The sequence below is a fragment of the Tauraco erythrolophus genome, chromosome 2 (genome assembly GCF_009769465.1).
Source record: "Tauraco erythrolophus isolate bTauEry1 chromosome 2, bTauEry1.pri, whole genome shotgun sequence".
NCBI classification, from domain to species: Eukaryota; Metazoa; Chordata; class Aves; order Musophagiformes; family Musophagidae; genus Tauraco; species Tauraco erythrolophus.
This window is the reverse complement of record NC_141466.1, coordinates 72562193-72580887: the sequence shown is the minus strand read 5'-3', so window position 1 is coordinate 72580887 and position 18695 is coordinate 72562193. Positions and strand designations below refer to the sequence as shown.

The 18695-nt window shown below is 58.1% G+C and overlaps 1 protein-coding gene across 1 annotated transcript; it reads right to left on the bottom strand.

The window, feature by feature from the left end:
• Positions 1-7573: 7573 nt before the first annotated feature.
• KIF3C (kinesin family member 3C) lies at positions 7574-17116 on the bottom strand. The gene is made up of 8 exons (XM_009991591.2): positions 15704-17116; positions 11309-11410; positions 11083-11205; positions 10864-10982; positions 9397-9513; positions 9007-9115; positions 8610-8785; positions 7574-7693 (listed from the first exon to the last, which is right to left on the bottom strand). Exons 1-8 carry the CDS (start codon positions 17114-17116, stop codon positions 7600-7602), a joined length of 2253 nt encoding a protein of 750 aa, XP_009989893.2. The 3' UTR covers positions 7574-7599.
• Between the last annotated feature and the right edge of the window lie 1579 nt (positions 17117-18695).

Sequence of the window (18695 nt, the reverse complement as noted above, 5' to 3'; positions counted from 1 at the left end):
TCTCCTTGCTGCTAAATCCAGTGAATATTGTCATCAAAGAAATTGCAGCAGACTTTGGTAAGAAGACAAACCAACCCCAAAGAACAAGCAAACTGTCCTAGTTTCAGCCTAAACAACGACACAAAAACATCACAAAACAAAATCAAGCTAAGCTGGAAAACATAGACACTCCTGGGTATTTTCTGCATTGCAAATGATAGGAACGTGGATCATCAATATTCATGAGATGCAGGAGCTGAGGGCATCCAAGCGCAGCACGAGCCCTGAGCACGCTCCCCTGGCTCTCTTGCCCTCCTGCCATTGCCTGGGTGAGGGGCAAACAAAGACGGAGCAAACGTTCGTGTCTGTTCAGCCAAAGCAGCGGCCGCTCTTCTGGCTGATGCTCTGCCGCCGCTGTAGAGAAAATCCAACAGCCCCAAGACCGTAACGTCATTAACTAGATGCTGCAGAATTTGCGAGGAAAGAGTATTGTCGGTGACCGGAGCATTTTACCATCCTGAAGTCACCTTCTCGTCCCGTGGGACGTATCGTGTGCATTGCCAGAGCTGACATTTCAGAAGGGTTTTGGCAGTTCTGCTTGGCATGGAAAAATGCTTTGCCCTTCTCTGAACCTTCCATGCACGATTTCTCAACTGCTTTGGAATAAGTAGAGCTCCTGAACGCACGGCCATGCTTATAATTTGATGTTTCCCCCCTTCTATTCCCTCTGCATTCCCTAGGGACCTTTGCTCTCTGCTCTGCTCGCAGGCTGCCCTGGCTGGCAGTGGAGAGATAAATTGAACATGGCATGGCCTGACTGCCTCCCTCCCTTGTCTCATCCCCTCTGTGGCTCTCCCAGCTCTGCCCAGGGTCCGGTTGTCCTCCCAGGCGCCCAGGCTGCAGCCTCCCAGTAATTTCAAATCACGGAATCATAGAAAATAGGATTGGACGAGATGGTCAGGGGTTGTCCCCTCATCCTTTGCCCTCCAGTGTGATCAACTGACTGTTGACAGCTGTCAGTCTGATCTGCTCTTAAAAACCTGCAGTGGAAGCGATTCTGCACCATACACGTGTAAACTACTCTAGTGCTGTGTTATCCATGGGGGCTTACAACAAGTTTCCTAAAATCTAATCTAAATCTTTCTTGCTGTGTTTTAAGACCAGAAATTCTCATCCCTTCTCCTTTTGATACCTGAAGCAGGATAATCCCATCCTTTCACAGCAGTCCGTTTCAGTATTTAAAGATCATGATTACCTCCCTCCACAGTCTTCTAGCCCTGGGTGGAAGCCACCCTGTTTCTTTCAGTCTTTCATGTTTTCACATCATTCCTGTTGATTTCTTGTAAAATCATTGCAGGTGGTCCCGCTTTTGGTTGCAAAGCGGTGCCTGGGTGGGTCACCCAGGGAAGTGCTGGGCTGAAGGAGAACAAATCACATTCCTGTCTCAAAAAACATTACTAAAGTTTCTCAGTATGATATAGGTCGTGCTCCCCTGTATCTGCAAGGTCTCTTACTCTTAAAATTAGGTTGGTTTGATGTGATTTGCTTCAGATGAAACCCCGTTGGCCGTTACTTTTCTCTTTGTTCTCCTCTCAATGCTCACAGATGAATTCTGTTGACACACCTTTGCAGGAGTTGAAGTTAGGTTGAGTATATAACCACCTCAGTCCTCCTTTCCCATATTTTAATGATATTATAGAATCATGGAATGGTTTCATTCCTCATGTTTGCCCTATTTGTACATAGTGCTTGTTCCTTACAAGTTCTCAAACGCTTTCATGTGCAGCTCTGAGATTGCCTTAACCAACTTCCCTGTGTACGTCAATATGAATTATATCACACTCAGCTGACCTGGAAACATCCAGCATATATAAAAAAATCTTTAACCTATCATTCTCTCATTTTAGCTTGAGTTCTCAGCCCTTTTTCACTGACATTTATTGCTATCCATCTGATCACAACTGACCTTTTAAATGGTGACTGAAGCAAAAAAAATATGACTGCATGCTTAATTTTTTCCTCTGATATTATCATTCATCCCCCCCTGTGCATAGTGAATCGCAGAATCACGGAATGGTTTGGGCAGGAAGAGACCCTAAAGGTCATCTGCTTTCAACCCCCCTGCCATGGGCAGGGACACCTTCCACTACACCAGGATGCCCAAAGCCTCATCCAACCTGGCCTTGAACACTTCCAGGGATGGAGCAGCCACAGCTTCTCCGGGCAACCTGTGCCAGTGCCTCACCACCCTCTGTAAAAAATTTCTTCCCTCTTTCATTTTTCTCTTACTACTGATGCACCTCTGGATTGCCGCCTTGCTCCCTTTCCTTTTCCCTCTCATTGTGTGCCTTATCCCTAACTTTGGCCACGTCCTTGCCCCTGTGCCCACAAACATCCAGACGAGCGTACAGAGGCAGCTCCCAAGGAAGGGCCGGTGTTAAACCACACCAGGGAACAAAGGAGCTGTGACAGCACTGCGAGTGATACACAGCATCAGCAGTGCCCTGCGGGTGCTGGGATGGGTCAAACTGCCGAGGTTGATCTCGAAGCTCGGGAATTCAGTGCCTTCATGGTGTTTTCTTAGTAAGAGCTTCGTTAATGCGTAAGACATGGGAATTTTCCCATTTTCTGATGGCATGGGCAAAACGTAGTGGCACCTGGGAGGAGAGAGGACCAGCCTCCTCCCTGCTCACTATTGCTGCTCCCTTTTCGCTGCCTCAGCTACCAAAAATCCCATTTGCATCGGTGGTTTTGATTCCCTTCAATACCTGTGGGTCCTCCCTTGCTCTTCCCGTGGGCTGTAACTGTCCCCATTTCTCTTCCTTTGCTCTTACCCCCGGGCTCTTTGCTCCTTCCTCTGCAAGAACTGCACTCCCCATGCGTGTGCCCTGGGTGCTCCTGGCCAGCCCCCCGCCCACCTCCAGCCTCTCCCTCTGCCAACCTGCCCTGCCCTGCCCGACACAGGTGCAGACCTCATTGAATCGATGCCGATACACCAGACCGTGCCAGGGCCTGTTCCTGGTGTCATTACTGCTAAGCTGGAAGGAACTCAGTGAGCACGTAAAACAAAATCCTCCCAAAATCAATTTACCGATTTTACATGTGTCTCTGCACTCTTAGAGCTCGTACATTGACTTTTATATAAAGAGAGAGTGTTCATACCTGGAAAAACCAGCTTTTGCTGCTTAGACCTTGTCCTAGTAAAGCTTCCTGCAAATTACAGTTGCTTTAGTACAAATGGAGCTGTTGGAGTGAGTCCAGAGGAGGCCACAAAGATGATGTGAGAGCTGGAGCACCTCTGCTATAGAGACAGGCTGAGAGAGTTGAGGTAGTTCAGCCTGGAGAAGAGAAGGCTCTGGGGAGACCTTCTAGCAGCCTTCCAGTACCTAAAAGGAGCCCCTTTTAGGAGGCTAAAAAGAAAGCTGGAAAACAAGAAAGCTAAACAAGAAAGCTGGAGAGGGGCTTCGGACAAGGGTGTGTAGTGACAGGACAAGGGGCAATGGCTTTAAACTGAAAGAGGGGAGATTTCAATGAGATCTAAGGAAGAAATTTAGATTTAGATTAGATATAAGGAAGAAATTTTTCCCTCTGAGGGTTGTGAGGCACTGAACCAGGTTGCCCAGAGAAGCTGTGGCTGCCCCATCCCTCGAAGTGTTCAAGGCCAGGTTGGATGAGGCTTTGAGCAACCTGGTGTAGTGGAAGGTGTCCCTGCCCATGGCAGGGCAGTTGGAACTGGATGACCTTCAAGGTCCCTTCCAACCCAAACTGTTCTATGGTTCTATGACCGATTCTATGAAATGCTCTATCTTACACAAAACAGGACAAACACGGAGGAATCCAGGCAGACAGGCATCAGTGCCCCCATTTGTGCAGCAGCAGGAGCCCAAATCCCAAATCCTTGGCTCTAAACACCCAGAGCCCACAAGGTCCTCCCGTGTGATGTGGAGCTATGCTGAGACGGCCGTGCCGGCTGCGGCACCGCACCAGCAGCGAGTTCCAGCCAGCCGGAGTTGTGGATGAACGAGGCTGCAGACGCCCTTTGCAATGATGCTCATTCCTTTATTGGTGTCATCGCCAGTTTTCCGAAGGGTGCTGGCGCGTTCCCATCCTTCCCAGCACTGGGTCAAAGCTACATTACAGCCTATTGAAGAGGTGTCCATCCAAAGCCAAGGGGGTGCGAGATTAATGACCTCTCTCCATACAGTATGTATAATATATATATATTTATAGTATGTCCTGTATATTCATATGTATAGAGTGACAAGGATGGGCCACCATACAGTAAACTTTTGATTTCTAAATAAACCACCAGAGCAACAGGCACGAAAATTTGGTCCTAATCGAGGCCCTCACCTTGCCAATCAATCCGAAACAGACCCCAACCCACCCCCTCGCCAAAAAAAAAACCCCTGTCCAAACCTGAAACCCAAAATAACTAAACAAACAACTGAACGACAACAAAAAGCCCCTCCCCAGCCCAGCCCAGTCCCCCCCTCCCCCAGATTTGCCCCCTGTACAGTCCCTCACATTGACGGTAAATAGATCCCTCGGCTACTCGCACGCACCCACGCACACTGACACGCGTCCATACGTAAATACACACGCACCGACACACGGAGACGGGAGAACATTACGAATATACAGCTGAGGCTGCTGCGGCGGCTTGGGGGCTGCGCAGCCACCCGAGGCGGAGGGAAAACACGCCATGAGCCGCCCGGCCTCGGCTCGGATCACTGGCATCCACTTCCAGCCTTCCCCGGGTTTGTGCTGAGGAGGTCGGCAGCAGCGGCGGTGGTGGCCGGATCCATGCGCACGACCAGATGCGTGACAAACGGCACTTGGATGTTGGAAGCAGCTCAGCCCGTCCCTGCATGGGGTGCTGGTGCACCTGTCCTGTGCTCTGCTGGAAGGGCTTCCACGTGGATCCCACCGTGACCACAGTCCTGCTGGATCTGGACCTGTCCTTTGCCATGACACAGATAAGGACCGATGCGTGCCATGGGAGACGGTGTGGGCCACATCCACCCTTCGACGTGACGCTCCATGGCTGGGTCAAGCCAAGGAGGATGAGAGGACACCATCAACTCTTGAGCTTTGTTTGCTGTGCTCTGGGTAGAGAACGGAGCTAACGGAGAATGTCACGGGTTCACCACCTCAGGGCTCCACGAGCTGCTGATCCGGCTGAAGATGAACTTGGGGCAATTAGAAAACAAGGAAGGGAGGAGCTTTTGAGCAACCTGGTGTAGTGGAAGGTGTCCCTGCCCATGGCAGGGGGCATTGGAACAAGATGATCTTGAAGGTCCCTTCCGACTCAAACCAGTCTGTGATTCTATATTCCTGCAGGCCACCCTGCAGACAGCTTCTCCGCGTTCTGAGGTCTGTGCTTCCTGACCCCGACTCCCAGATGCCATTCTGAAAACCAACTGAAGAACTATGTCTCCCGCCCACTGCGTTTCACGGCGCCACAGCCAGCTTGCTCCAGCAGATGCACATGGACAAGCCCCTGGCTGCTGGTGGTACCTGCGGACAGGCGCTCACCCAAGCCATGGAAGGGACCCATCTCTCACTCCCAAAACGCCAGTCCTCCTGCACCCTTCTCCCCAGGCTGACAGACGAGACCTGGCTGCTGCTTGAAGGGACTGAGCTCAGTCCTGGAAGCTACCTACAGCTTCCAAAAATCGCCTACAAGCCAACAGCTGGGTGGGGGAGAGGGGATAAAGATCTAAGAGGCAGAAGGTGTTATGGGGCACAGGGGAGGGGAGGGGAGATGGTGGCAGAGGGCAACGATCAAGAACATAAGGCAGGACCATGTTAGAAGGGATGGGGAGAAGACACCCTGCGGCAGAGCAGGGGATGTGTCAGAAGACCAGTAGGAAGGTCTGTGGATGCCCCAGCCCAGCAACATGGAGCATATTGGTGGGACACTCCTGTTGGTGGGACTGGCACTGCTCTGAAGCAGATCAACCGATGTCTGTGTCTGTGCCTCGTTCCTTCTCCCTTCCCCACCCCAGGTCCTGCATGCAGGAGTCATCGGGGCGAGCAGTGACCAGTCCTCTAGTGGCAGAAACCCTCTTCATTGCCACCAGACACAGTCCCTACCTGCCATCTTCTCAGATCTGCCTTCCCAGGGACTGGCCTCAGCTTTCAAGCCTCTGAAGACCCCTATCCTCCCACGTGGACCTGGGGGCTGCTCTCTCATCCATTAGGATCTTGTAAAGCAAACGGATCTCCCCCACCTCTGTGCATCTGGAAGCCATCCCAGGGAAACCACAGCTGCTGGCCTGGCACTGCCAGGGAGGGTCTTCAACAAGGACCCACTGTCCCTTAGTCGAACTGCTGATCTCTCAGGAACACCAAGTGATGTCCCGGCATGTGCGTGTGTTGCTGCCCAGGATGGGTTTCAGATCGCCAGAGGGGCCCTATGGCTCCATCCCTCTTAACCTTGTTACTCGTGTCACCTCCATCCCTCCACGACCCAATGCAATCATCAGGAAACTTCTCCCAATACGAGGTGACCTCCACACAGTGTTACCCAGCCCAGAGGAGAGCAATGTTGACATCACTTCTCTGGCCACCAGAGCAGATGATGAAGATCCGTCTTCTCCTGTAGTTCTCCATGGCCTTTAGTTGCCGGGATGGTGAATGCTCTCACCTCTGGTTTCACATAGGAAGCATGGCTCCCAGACTGTGTGTCCTTGGGAGGGGTGGTGGAAGGGGATGGAGATTTCCATCTCCTGTTCTTGCTTGAAGGAGTTAAACACCCACTTAGGCAGCGTCGGGAGCAAGCCGGGTGTCAGGGAACGGCATGGCACAGGACCAGCCATCTCCAGAGCGTGGCACAGGTGAACCAAGTCCCAGCACCACTGGGACTGGCTTGGTTTGGATCATTGCAAACCCTTTCTGTGGATGGAGCTGGCATTCCCGGAGCGACAGCCGTGCCCAGAAGTCAATGAGATGTCATTGCTGCCACCAGTCTTGATGCAGGTTGGAGAGTCCCTCTGGGCTTCTGACAAGCCCAGTGCAAGGTGCTGCCACCACGAAGTCCCCAAATCCTTGTAGAAATCACCAAATTCCCTGCGATCCAACAAAGCAAAGGCAGCACTGTAGTCCAGGGCTGCCTCACCTTCTGCCAAAGCCACTGCAGATGGGCACGTGCCCTCTCCTGCCTGCAGTACGCCAGTGGTGCCCACCCAGGCAGTGTCCCCGTGCCCCAGCCCTGCGCGGGGGCTGCGGTGGCGGCGTGGGGCGAGCTGGGGGCTGAGCGGCCCCGAGGAGCGGTCGGCGTGGTGCCCGCTGCCAGCCTTGGGTGTCCTCCAGTCTGAATGCGCCTCCTGACTCCTCGCATCACCCACTCCATAAATAAATACTTTAAATAAATAAAGTGACAGATCCGGATCGACGGGGGGGGTTGGGGGCAGAAGGAAGGAGGGGGCAGCCCCTCTCACCTCGGGGGCTGTTCGTGGGCGTCTCACACAAACACACGCGCACACACAGTAGCTGAAGACAAAAGATGAACTGGGACCGGTGGTGGAGATGATGCCGGCCGGGCCCCTTCCTTGGCCACCGGGAGGGCAGAGTCCTCGCCCGGGGTGGTGCAGGGGATGGGGGGGGTCCAGGACGTCACTCCTGAGCCGACGTCGTGGCGGTGCACGGGGAGCCGGAGGTGAGGGAGACATGCGTGGTTGAGGATGGCAATGACCGCGGCGTCTGGCACCTGGAGGAAGGGACGAACAAAGAAAACATGGTTTCCTTCCCCTTCCTCTGCCTCCTGCTCTCCCCTGCACCCTGAAATCTAGCCGTTTTCCCAGCTGTTTGCTACATGAGGAGCACCAACGGAACCTCGGCGTTGTGCAGGACAGTACCGTGTGTGTTACCATCTGAGATACACGTGTATCATCACATCATGGGGTGGTTTGGGTGGGAAGGGATCGTTAAAGGCCATCTCGTCCAACCTCCCTGCCATGAGCAGAGACACCTTCAACCAGATCAGGTTGCTCAGAGCCCCATCCAACCTGGCCTTGAACACTTCCAGGGATGGGGCATCTACTACCTCTGGGCAACCTGTTCCAGTGCATCACCATCCTCAGAGGGAAGAAGTTCTTGCTCAGATCTCATCGCAATCTCCCCTCTTTCAGTTTAAAGCCATTGCCCCTTGTCCTGTCACTACACGCCCTTGTCCAAAGCCCCTCTCCAGCTTTCTTGTAGCCCCTTTAGGCACTGGAAGGCTGCTGGAAGGTCTCCCCGGAGCCTTCTGTTCTCCAGGCTGAACAGCCCCAACTCTCTCAGCCTGTCTCCATAGCAGAGGTGTTCCAGCCCTCGCATCATCTTTGTGGCCTCCTCTGGACCCACTCCAAGGGGTCCATGTTTTTCCTGTGCTGAGATGTATCATATATGACATCATCACCCTGTTTTAATACTCATCCAACAGCCGTTACCAAAGCAATATCAGCCGTACTTTTAAATCTGATCACACATGAACAACTCAGGACCAGTTTCAGCCCCAAAAGGAATAGGGGTCTTGCAGCTCTGCTGTGACTCCTCCACCTGCCCCGGGCCCACGCGCTGTCCCGCATGGAGCATCCTGGCCATGCTGCAGCCCCCATGTGTACCTCCTGCCCGCCAGCACTCACCAGGAGCGGGACTTCCTCACCCGGGAGGCTGCCGGCCGCTCCAGGAGGCTGTCCAGGTGCATCAGCCTCTCCAGGTGGAGAGCCCGGGGGTCCTGCTCCGCCGGGTCCCTGCTCCGCTCAAACTCGAAGATGGCTGGAGGGGAGAGGTCCAACTCCAAGAACATGATGTTCTCAGCCTGCAGCAGGACAGGGCAAAGAGAAAGCCAACACGAGGAGTCACTGCATGGCAAAACACAGCACTGGCTCTGGGAAGCCCACACAGCCGAGGGAAGCTATGGACCTATCCATCCACTCATCTATCTACCCATCCATCCATGCACCGACCCATCCACCCACCCACCCCATTTATCCAATGACTCCTTGTCCCCCCAGCACACACCAGTGCCCTCTCGCTTACCCGGTACCGAGGATGAGAACCCATGGCCATGGCCACGCGAGCGTACTGGCTGATGGGTCTCTTGTACCCCACTGCAGAGGTAGGCCGCTTCTTCATTTGGTTGCTGTTCCTAAGAAATAGATTAAGACAAGAACATTTATTAGAGAACATAAATTCCCACTAAAAACGCATCCAAGCAGTGATGAATGGAGCTCATCTACGGCGAGCGAAGGGTGGCCCTTCCTGGTGGGGCTTGGCTTGGAGAGGACTTGCACCTGTAGGCACCTGCAAGCATCCCGGGGTCCCCGCTGTCCCCCCCAGTCCCGGGACATCCCTGCCCCCCAGGCCGAGGCTTTGCGCCCGCGGGTTGGCAGTGCTGGGGCAGAGCATGGGTTGGGGCTGGGGACATACCCTCCAGTGGGCACCAGCGGCTGGAATTTCCACTGGTCCTCCTCACCGTCGAAGTACAGGCGGTTCATGATCTTGTTCTTCTCTTCTGGTGGGATGAAGTTCTCGATGATCAAGTACCTGAGCAAGCGACCGGCCAAAAGAGAGATGGAGTGGGAGCAAGGGGTCGGGGGGGAGCAGGAGAAGAGGGAGTTAACATGCCAAGTGACAGAAAATCAGTGGGAAAGGGATGTCAGGGAGAGGGGATGGGAAAACATCACGAAGATGGAACGATGGAAACGGAGAGGTTGACACGGTACATCCAGGTGAGAGAGGGAGGGCAGAGGAGGACGGTCATCGGGAGCATGAAGGCACTGAGGCAGCTCTGCGAGCCTTCCTCTGGGTAGGAGCCCTCCTCCTCTTCCTCCTCCTCACGGGACCCCTCTGCCCCCCCGCTGCCCCACCAGAAAACAAGGAAAAGCTCAATAACACAAAATGGACCCCAAAGGGAATCTTTTTCTTTCCTCCCCACTGTTTTTTGGGCAAATTGAGCAGCTGCAGAAAATTGTTTTGAATCAATGAGCTGCTTCATTCAAAAGTTTGAGTCACGTCCGAAGGGGAAGGCAGCGAAATTTGAGCTGAAATTTTGTTTCTAGTAAAAGCATAAATATTTTACCTTGAAAATGCCAAAATAGATATATATATACCTATCCAGGTGGGATTTTGTTAAGATATTCAGTAAAATAATTGCTCCAGGTGAAAACAAACGCACTGCAGATGGTGGAGCAGCAGCTGCATCTCCTGCAGGGAGGTTCCTGCAGGGGAAGCACTGCCCGAATTGCCCGCTGCCCCCGGTTTTGCCCGGTGCCACAGTCATGCCGGCAGCTCCCGTGGGGCTGAGGCTCACCCCACTTTGCCCTGAAGCCACTCTCCCTCTGCCGACCGTGCTGGGGCCAGAGCCGGTCTCCGGGTGCCCTCGGGAGACACCCCACTGCCCTGTCCTGCCCCGTAAGAGCCGCAGCCCGCGCTGCCGCTGGGCTGTTGCTTCTGCTTGTGCATTTCCTGGCTTTTCATGTTTCTCAGCAACTTTTTAACACTGCTGAGATGTTAACACTGCTGTGAACGTGTGAGTCACACTGCTCCGCAGGGTTAAATACCTTTTACACCTTCTATCACTGCTTTGCTCTGCACACCTCAGCTCTGCTCTGAGCACGCCAGCTCTGCTCCGTGCACACCTCAGATCTAATCTGAGCACTCCCGCTATGCTCTGCACACCCCAGCTCTGCTCTGAGCACCCCAGCTCTGGTCTGTGCACACCCCAGCTCTGTTCTGTGCACACCCCAGCTCTGCTCTGTGCACACTCCAGCTCTGCTCTGCGAACCCCAGCTCTGTTGTTCTGTGCACAGCCCAGCTCTCCTCTGAGCACCCCAATTCTGCCTTGCACACTCCTGCTTGGCTGCGCCCGGGCATGGGGGACACATAACCACCTACTTGAGCTTCAGCTCCCGCGTCTGCTCGTTCTGTGCCTCCTCCAGGTCCTGGCGCACGCGGATGTACTCGTCGTGCTGGTCCTGGATCTCCGCCTTCACGGCCTGCAGCTTGGCGTACAGCTGCAGAGAGGGGCAGCCCCTCAGCGTGCAGCTCGGGGGCTACAAGCCCTGGGGCTCCAGTGGCCACAGGGCCGGTCGTCCCGACCTGCCACACTCTCACCTTCTTCAGCTTCTTGGTTTTGATCTCCACCTCCTGCTGCAGCGAGGTGTAAGTCTCCCGCAGCTCCATGGTCTCCTCGTCCCGCAGCAACATCTCCTGCTGCATCTCCCGCTCCCGGCGTTTCTGCAGCATAGGGGGGAGGAACGCTCAGAGCCGTGAGGGGGAACCAGCCCCTTAGGACACCTCCATTGCCCGCCTATGCTGGGCCGGGCCCCCACGCCGTTACCTGCTCGGCTATCTCCTGCCGCTTCAGCTCCAGCATCTTCTGCTGCTCATTGGTGTGGTCCACAATGGTCCTGCCACCGATGAGCAGCTTGCTCTCCATCGCCTGGGAGGGGAACAAAGTGGGAAGGGGGGTCAGAGCACAGCCCCATGGGGATGACCCCCAGCCATCCTCACCCGGGGTCACCTCCGTCCCCCACCCTGGGCTCCCTGTGCTCAGCCCTGGCTGCGGGGAGGTGGGAGCTTTCGGCGCAGCACAAGCTCCGGTCCCCAGCTGGTGGGGAGGGGGCTGCGCACAGACATGCTGAGCTCAAGGCCGGCTCAGCACCGTGAGTGCCTCTGCGGGGACATGGTGTGGGGCCGCTGGCACCAAGCCCAGGCTGTTTCGGGTCCCACTTCCTTCCGCACAGCTGCGAGCCCGTGGGACACTGCCAGTGTGCAGCAGCTGTTGGCAGCAGGGACTCGGCACCAGCCGAGCCGTGCCGAGCTGTGTCAAGTTGTGCCGAGCTGTGGAGCTGGGTAGGGGGGCTCTGCCCTGAGCCCCCTGGGACCCACTGGGGGAGATGCTGCCGGGAAACCACCCGCAGCTCTGGGGCTATGGGTGCCCATCCTGTCCCGTCCCATCCCATCACATCCCATCCCCCTCATGCCATCCTGCCTCACTCCACCCGCGCTTCCCTTTGCCTCCCCGGGGGGAAAGGGGCCTCCCCTGCCCATGGCCACCCTTACACACACACACATGTATCGGTGCACGCGCACACCCCTACACGTGCACACGCCTGTGCAGTCACACCCCCTGCATACACACACACACACGCACGTGAACATGCACATTCCTACACACGCACCCAAGCGTGCGGGTGTTTAGGCTCACAGGTGTGCACAGTCTCCTTTGCCCCCCGCACGCACACGCTTGTGCACAGCCCCCGTGCACGCACACGTGAGTACACTCATGCACACCCCCCGCACGCCCACACACACACATTAGTACACTCACACGTGCCCACGTGTGCGCAGGGCAGGTACCTGCACACACACGCACCTGTGTGCGCACAAGCACCGGGGGCCTGTGCACACCGGTGCAGAGCTGAGCACACCCCACGCAGCTGGTGCCTGCACACCCGTGCAAGATGTGTGTGCACCTGTGCACAGGGTGCGTGCACGCCGGGAGCCATGTCACTGTGCCAGGCGTCAGTGGGACAGTGCAGGTGGCACCGGTGGGGCCAGGGGGGGTCACCCTGTGTCCCCCACAGCTGTGGCTCAGGGGCACGAGTGGGGCTGGATCCAGACCCCCCGGTGCCACCACACGCGGCTTTAAAAATTAATCTCCCAGACAGTGCCGGCAGCAGTACCGCCCATTGCTGTCCCTGGGGTGTCCCACCAGCCGATAACCACCACCGCGCTGGCACGCACCTACCCCGCCCAGCCCCCTGACCCTGCTGCACTCCCCAGACCCCACTCTGGGGATTCCTCCTTCCTCCCGGCCCTGTCGCCTTCAGTTGGGTGCCACCGGCCGGGCATTTTGCCAGGAAGCCACCAGTTTGTCATGGGGGGCTTAGACCCCCGACGGCAGCCCCCGCACCTGATGACATGCCATCCCCTCCCAGGGCTCCGCGAAGCAGCCAGGCTGGGGGCACTGGGGTGCTACGGGCCCCTCATACACCCTCCAAAGCCTCAGTCCTAATGGCACTCTGTGATGGTGAGTGTCCCCTGCACCCTGCTGGGGTGCCAGAAGGGGACCAGGGTGGGATCATGTGGGTACTGGGATAGTGCTTGGCCAGGGCACGGTGCTACCAGCCCTCCCCGCAGGGTGAACCGCCAGCGCCACAGGATTAAGGGGTTTCTTGGCGCTGCTGTTTCCTCCCTGCCAAAGCCTTTATTCCCTCTAACGAAGACAACTCCCAATCTTCTTTAGCACGTGGGGCAGATCGAACACTAAGCCTCTTGCCGGAACTCATTTCCGGCACCCAAAGAACTTCCCCAGCACTTTCCTGCCCACTGACCCTGGCCTCGGCACAGCCATCGGGCGAGCGGCCCAGGGTGCTGTCCGGGCGCCACAGTGCACATCTGGGTACCATGCTGCACATCTGGGTGCCACGGTGCACATCTGGGTGCCGCCCCTCCGGGCTTGATGCTGCCCACGTGTCCCAGTCGGACGGTGGGGTCGGGCCGTGGCTGTGCCAGACAGCAGAGGCAGAGCCCATGTCTGCAAGCGTGATGGCGAGACGGGGGCAAGTGTCAGTCACCCGTGTGTGTGGGGGGCATCCTGTGTACCCCTGGTCACCACGGCTGCCTTTGCCACAGTCACAGTGGAGCCGTTAAACACGTGAGCAGGACACGGGGCTCCTCTCACGCCGGTGCCTTCTTGCCTGGCCCTGCTGCACGACAGTGGCAGCCGGTGTCCCCCACGGTGTCCCCCCAGGCAGGTCCCTGGGGTGAGCATCGCGGCAGGATCTGCCCCTCCATCACTGGCATGGGGGGGATTTTTGCCCCCTGGGGCGATAGCCCACTGGTGTGACTGTACCATATCCCCCTGCCCGGATGGTCCCAGCATGGAGAGCGGCTCCAAAGGTCACCAAAGGGGATGCAGCATCATCTCGCCTCCGGCCCTGCCTCGTTACTCAGCAGTTACAGGACACGTCGTGGCCCTAAGCCAGCCCCGCTGCGCCACGCCGGACGATGAGACCGCACGGGACGACAGCCAGTGGTACCCTGTGCTCCACCGCGGTGTGGGGCACCGGCTGCAGGGAGCCCACCTCCACGCTGAGCATCCTGCTCTGCTGGGACACCTGTCATGAGACACCCATGCCAGCCAGTGACCGGTGTTGCCGCCACGGCTCTGCCCCAGCAGCACATCCCAGTGTGAGCCTGTGGGTCTCTATGCATTCACCAGGCACAGCCACGGATCCCTGGGCATGACCATAAAATCATAGAATAATTAAGGTTGGAAGGGACCTCAAAGATCATCTAGTTCCAACCCCCCTGCCATGGGCAGGGAAATCCTCCACTACACCAGCTTGCCCAAAGCCTCATCTAACCTGGCCTTGAACACTTCCAGGGATGGGGCATCTACAACTTCTCTGGGCAACCTGTTCCAGGACCTCACCACCCTCTGAGTGAAAAATTTCTTCCTTAGATCTAATCTAAATCTGCCCTCTTTCAATTTAAAGCCATTGCCCCTTGTCCTGTCACCACATGCCCTTGTAAAAAGTCCCTCTCCAGCTTTCCTGTAGGCCCCCCTTAAGTACTGGAAGGCTGCAATAAGATCACCCCGGAGCCTTCTCTTTTCCAGGCTGAACAGCCCCAACTCTCTCAGCCTGTCTTCATAGCAGAGGTGTTCCAGCCCTCGGATCATCTTCGTGGCCCTCCCTGGGCATGGCCACGCATCCCTGGGCACTGCCGTGTGTCCCTGGGGGCTACCATGTGTCCCTGGATATGGCCATGCATCCCTAGGCACGGCCACACGTCCCTGGGGCCGCACCAAACACGGCTCTAGCCATGGAGGAGTGTACGAGTGCATCCCCCTGCTCAGCCCCCAAATTCCCAGGCAGGGACGGGCACCCCGGGTATCTCCTCGCCTCGAGGACTCTGTGCCAGGTCTCCAGCCTGGCCACCACATCCGGGCCACCATGGTGATGAAGGGGCCATGCCGGAGCGTGATGCGGTGGGTCAGGGTGCCGGGGGTTCCTTCCCCACCGCTGTCACCATCATCCCAGCCCCTCACTCACGCCGGCCCCGCAGCAGCCCCCAGGCAGGTGGGGGGGGGTCAGGACCTCCAGCCTCACCGGAGACAGGAGCAGGACTGGGTTGGGAGGGGGCAGTGGTGCATCCCAGACCCCTGGCATGGCCGCCCAGGGCTGCTGCGGCCCCTCTTGTGCTCAGCCCCTTATCCCTGAGCATCCCTGGCCCATCCACCCACCCCACTCTGGCCATGGGGTGCCAGGAAGGATTTGAGGTGGGGAGAGGGACAGGGATCCCTGCAGAGCTGCCAGGCCCTGTCCATCCAGGGCTGGTCAGGACTAGGGGGCAGGCGGTGCCATGTCCCCAGCCCCAGCCCTAGGCGTGTTCCCGGGGCCACCAGGGACGAATCTGCAGCATCACTTCCCCAGCCCGCCACAAGCTGCTTTGTTGTGCCGAGAGGGACAGGAGCTGAGCACAGCAAACTCATGCCACCAGTGATCCACTGCCCCATGGCCCTTCCCACACCACACAAGGTCATCACACAGGTCATGTCTGAGGGCAACCCTGGCCTACCACTGCACAGGAGCATGGGTCTGCCCTTGGGCACCCTGCCTGGGAGCCCACCTTCCTTGGGAGCCATTCAAGCACCCCACGAGGGGCTGGAGGCAAAGCAGGTCTTCCCCCAGCATCGCTCATAATGGCAGGTGGCAACACATACCTTGTACTTAGTGGCCAGCAGCTCGGTGGCCTCCTGCTCCTTTCGCAGATCTTCTATCATCTTCTCCTTCTCCTGCAGCAGCTTCTGCTTCTCCTCACTCACCAGGCTGTGGTCATCCTGGATAGCGGCTTTCTCCTCTTCCAGTCTCTCCTTCTGCTCCTTCAAGTAGTTCTCCATGTTCTTCTCCAGGCCGTCCTCGTTGTCATCCTCCCCTTCGTTCTCCGTGGCACCTTCTCCATCCAGCGCTTTCTTCCTCCGGCTGCTCCTTCTCCTCTTCTTCCCCAGCATGCCACGTTTCTCCAGCTGGGCTTTCAGCCGGACAATCTCCTCCTGAAACTCCCGCAGCAAGGTGTCCTTGGGGTCCTCGTTCACTCGGGGCTTGTTCTTGATGTTCTTGGCCCTGTTGGCGAACCTGAGGGTGGAGAGGCTCTCCTCATAGCTGTGAGAGGCCGGGCCCAAGGTGGCCACCATGATTGTCTTGGCGTTGCCCCCGAGGGAGTCCTGCAGCAGGCGGGTCAGCTTGGAGTCCCGGTAGGGGATGTGCGTGCTCTTGCCATCCACCAGAGCGGAGATAACGTTGCCCAGGGCGGAGAGGGAGAGGTTGATCTTGGATGCCTCCTTGGGGCGCTCCCCGTGGGCCCCCATTTTGCTCTGGCGCTCGCTGCCGGCCAGGTCCACCAGGTTGAGCTTGCCCACGCGGATGTGCTCCTCGCCGTCCGGCCCTGTCTCGCTGCACTCGACGGTGATGAGGAAGATAGCGTGGGAGCGGGAGCTGCGCTCATTCATGTTGGTGCTGCCCACTGCCCGCGCCTGGCTGCCCAGGTTCATCACGTGCTCAATCTCCTTGACATTCTTGGTGACGAAGGAGGAGAGGTCCTTGATGTACACCCCCGTCTCAGGGTTCTCCTTCAGCTCCAGCTTCTTGCTCTGGTCCTTGGCCAGCAGGTCCCTGATCTCCTCCTGGTAGATCTCCAGGTAGGAGGCCCTCACCAGGTACCGTTGGTCCTGCGAGCGGGAGATGTGGGTGAAGATGTGCTCGAAGGCGCTGGGGATGACGCCGCGCTGCTCCGGCTCCGCCCAGGCACCCTGCATGGTGTAGGTCTTGCCGGTGCCCGTCTGCCCGTAGGCGAGCACGGTGCCGTTGAAGCCCCGCAGCACCGAGTCGACGAGCGGCCGCACCGTCTCGTCGTACAGGTCGGCCTGGCGGGAGCTGCCGTCGTACACGGCGTCGAAGGTGAAGGTCTTGGGCAGCTCGCCGGGCGCGGCGCGGGGGTTGCGGATGCTCACCCGGCCCAGCGCCACGTCCAGCTCCAGGACGCGCTCGCAGCCCGCCGCCTCCTCCCTGCGGCTCATGGGCCGGCAGCGGGCCACCACCCGCAGCGCCTCGCAGCCGCTGCGCGCCTTACCGGCCATGGCGGCGGCGGGCGCGGCGGCGGTGGCGGGGGGGTGTGCGGGGAGGTTGCGCTCAGCCGCGCCGCCCCCGCAGCATCGCCGGGGCCGGGGCCGGGCGGGGGCCGCGGGCGCGGCGGAGGGCGCGGGCGGGCGGGGGGCAGCGGGGCGGCCCCGCCGGGCGCTCGCTCATGGCAGCGCGGCCGCTGCGCCCCGCCCGTGCGCGGGGAGGGGCGGGGCCGGGGGGGCGGGCTGGGGGGGCGGGGCCGGGGGCGGGCGGCGCGGCTGATTGGCTGTCGCCCGGCACACACACACGCGCGCACACACACACGCACACGCGCGCGCAGACGCGCAGGCAGAGGCGCAGCGGCGAGGCGGGGCGGGGCGCGTGCGCTGCCGGCCCCGCCCTCCGCCGGCCCCGCCCCCCGCGCGGGCACGCCGGGAGCTGTAGTGCGGCCTTTGTGCGCGCCGGAGGCGGCGAGGGGAGATTGGGATTGGGATTGGGATGCTGGGCTGGGGTGCGGAATGCGGGGTGCAGGGTCTGGATGCAGGGTCGCATGCGGAACGCAGGGTGGGAGATGTGGGATGCAAGACTGGGATGCAGGATACGGAATGCAGGATTGGGATGCAGGGCTGGGATATGCGATGCAGGATACAGAATGCAGGATTGGGATGCAGGGCTGGGATGCAAGATATAGGGTGCAGGATGTGGGATGCAGTATTGAGATGCGGGATGCAGGTGCAGGATGTGAGATGCAGGATACAGGGTGCAGGACGTGGGATATAGAATGCAGGATTGGAATGCAGGGCTGAGTTGTGGGATATGAGGTGCAAGATGTGGGATGCAGGACTGAGATGCAAGGCTGGGATGCGGGGTGTGGGATGTGAGATGCAGGACTGGGATGCAGGGTAAAGGATGCAGGATTGGCATGCAAGGTACAGGGTGCAGGATGCCAGATGCCCAGTGGAAGGGATATGAGTTCGGGACCGGGACGCAGGATGCAGGGCTGGGATGTGGGCTGCAGGGTACAGGACGTGGGCTGCAGGATGTAGGACTGGGATGTGGGATGCAGGACGCAGGGTGCAGGGTACATGATGCGGGATGTGGGATGCAGGATGCAGGATTGGGATGCAGGATTGGGATGTGGGATGCAGGATGCAGGACACAGGATGCAGGATTGGGATGCAGGGCTGGGATGCAAGATATAGGGTGCAGGATGCAGGATTGAGATGCAGGATGCAAGTGCAGGATGTGAGATTGGGGTGCAGGGCTGGGATGTGGGATGCAGGATTTGTATGCAGGACACTGATTTTGTGGGATGCAGGATTGGGATGCGGGATGCAGGGCACGTGATGTTGGATGCAGGATGTGAACTGGGATGTGGAGTGGAGAATATAGCACGTGGGATGTAGGTTCAGGACTGGGATGCGGGATGCAGGGTACAGGACATGGGCTGCAGGATGCAGGACTGGGATGCAGGACACGGGATGCAGGACACAGGGTACATGATGCGGGATGTGGGATGCAGGACTGGGATGCAGGATGCAGGATGGAGGACAGGAGAGGCAGGAGGGGGCAGGGGGAGCTACCCAGCCCCAGCAC

Coding starts and splice junctions, on each gene's coding strand:
- KIF3C (XM_009991591.2), bottom strand. CDS start 17,116: ATGGCCGGTAAGGCGCGCAGCGGCTGCGAGGCGCTGCGGGTGGTGGCC. Junction 11,206..11,308: donor GGCAGGAGATAGCCGAGCAG/GTAACGGCGTGG, acceptor CCTATGCTGCAG/AAACGCCGGGAGCGGGAGAT. Junction 9,514..10,863: donor ACGCGGGAGCTGAAGCTCAA/GTAGGTGGTTAT, acceptor TCGCTTGCTCAG/GTACTTGATCATCGAGAACT.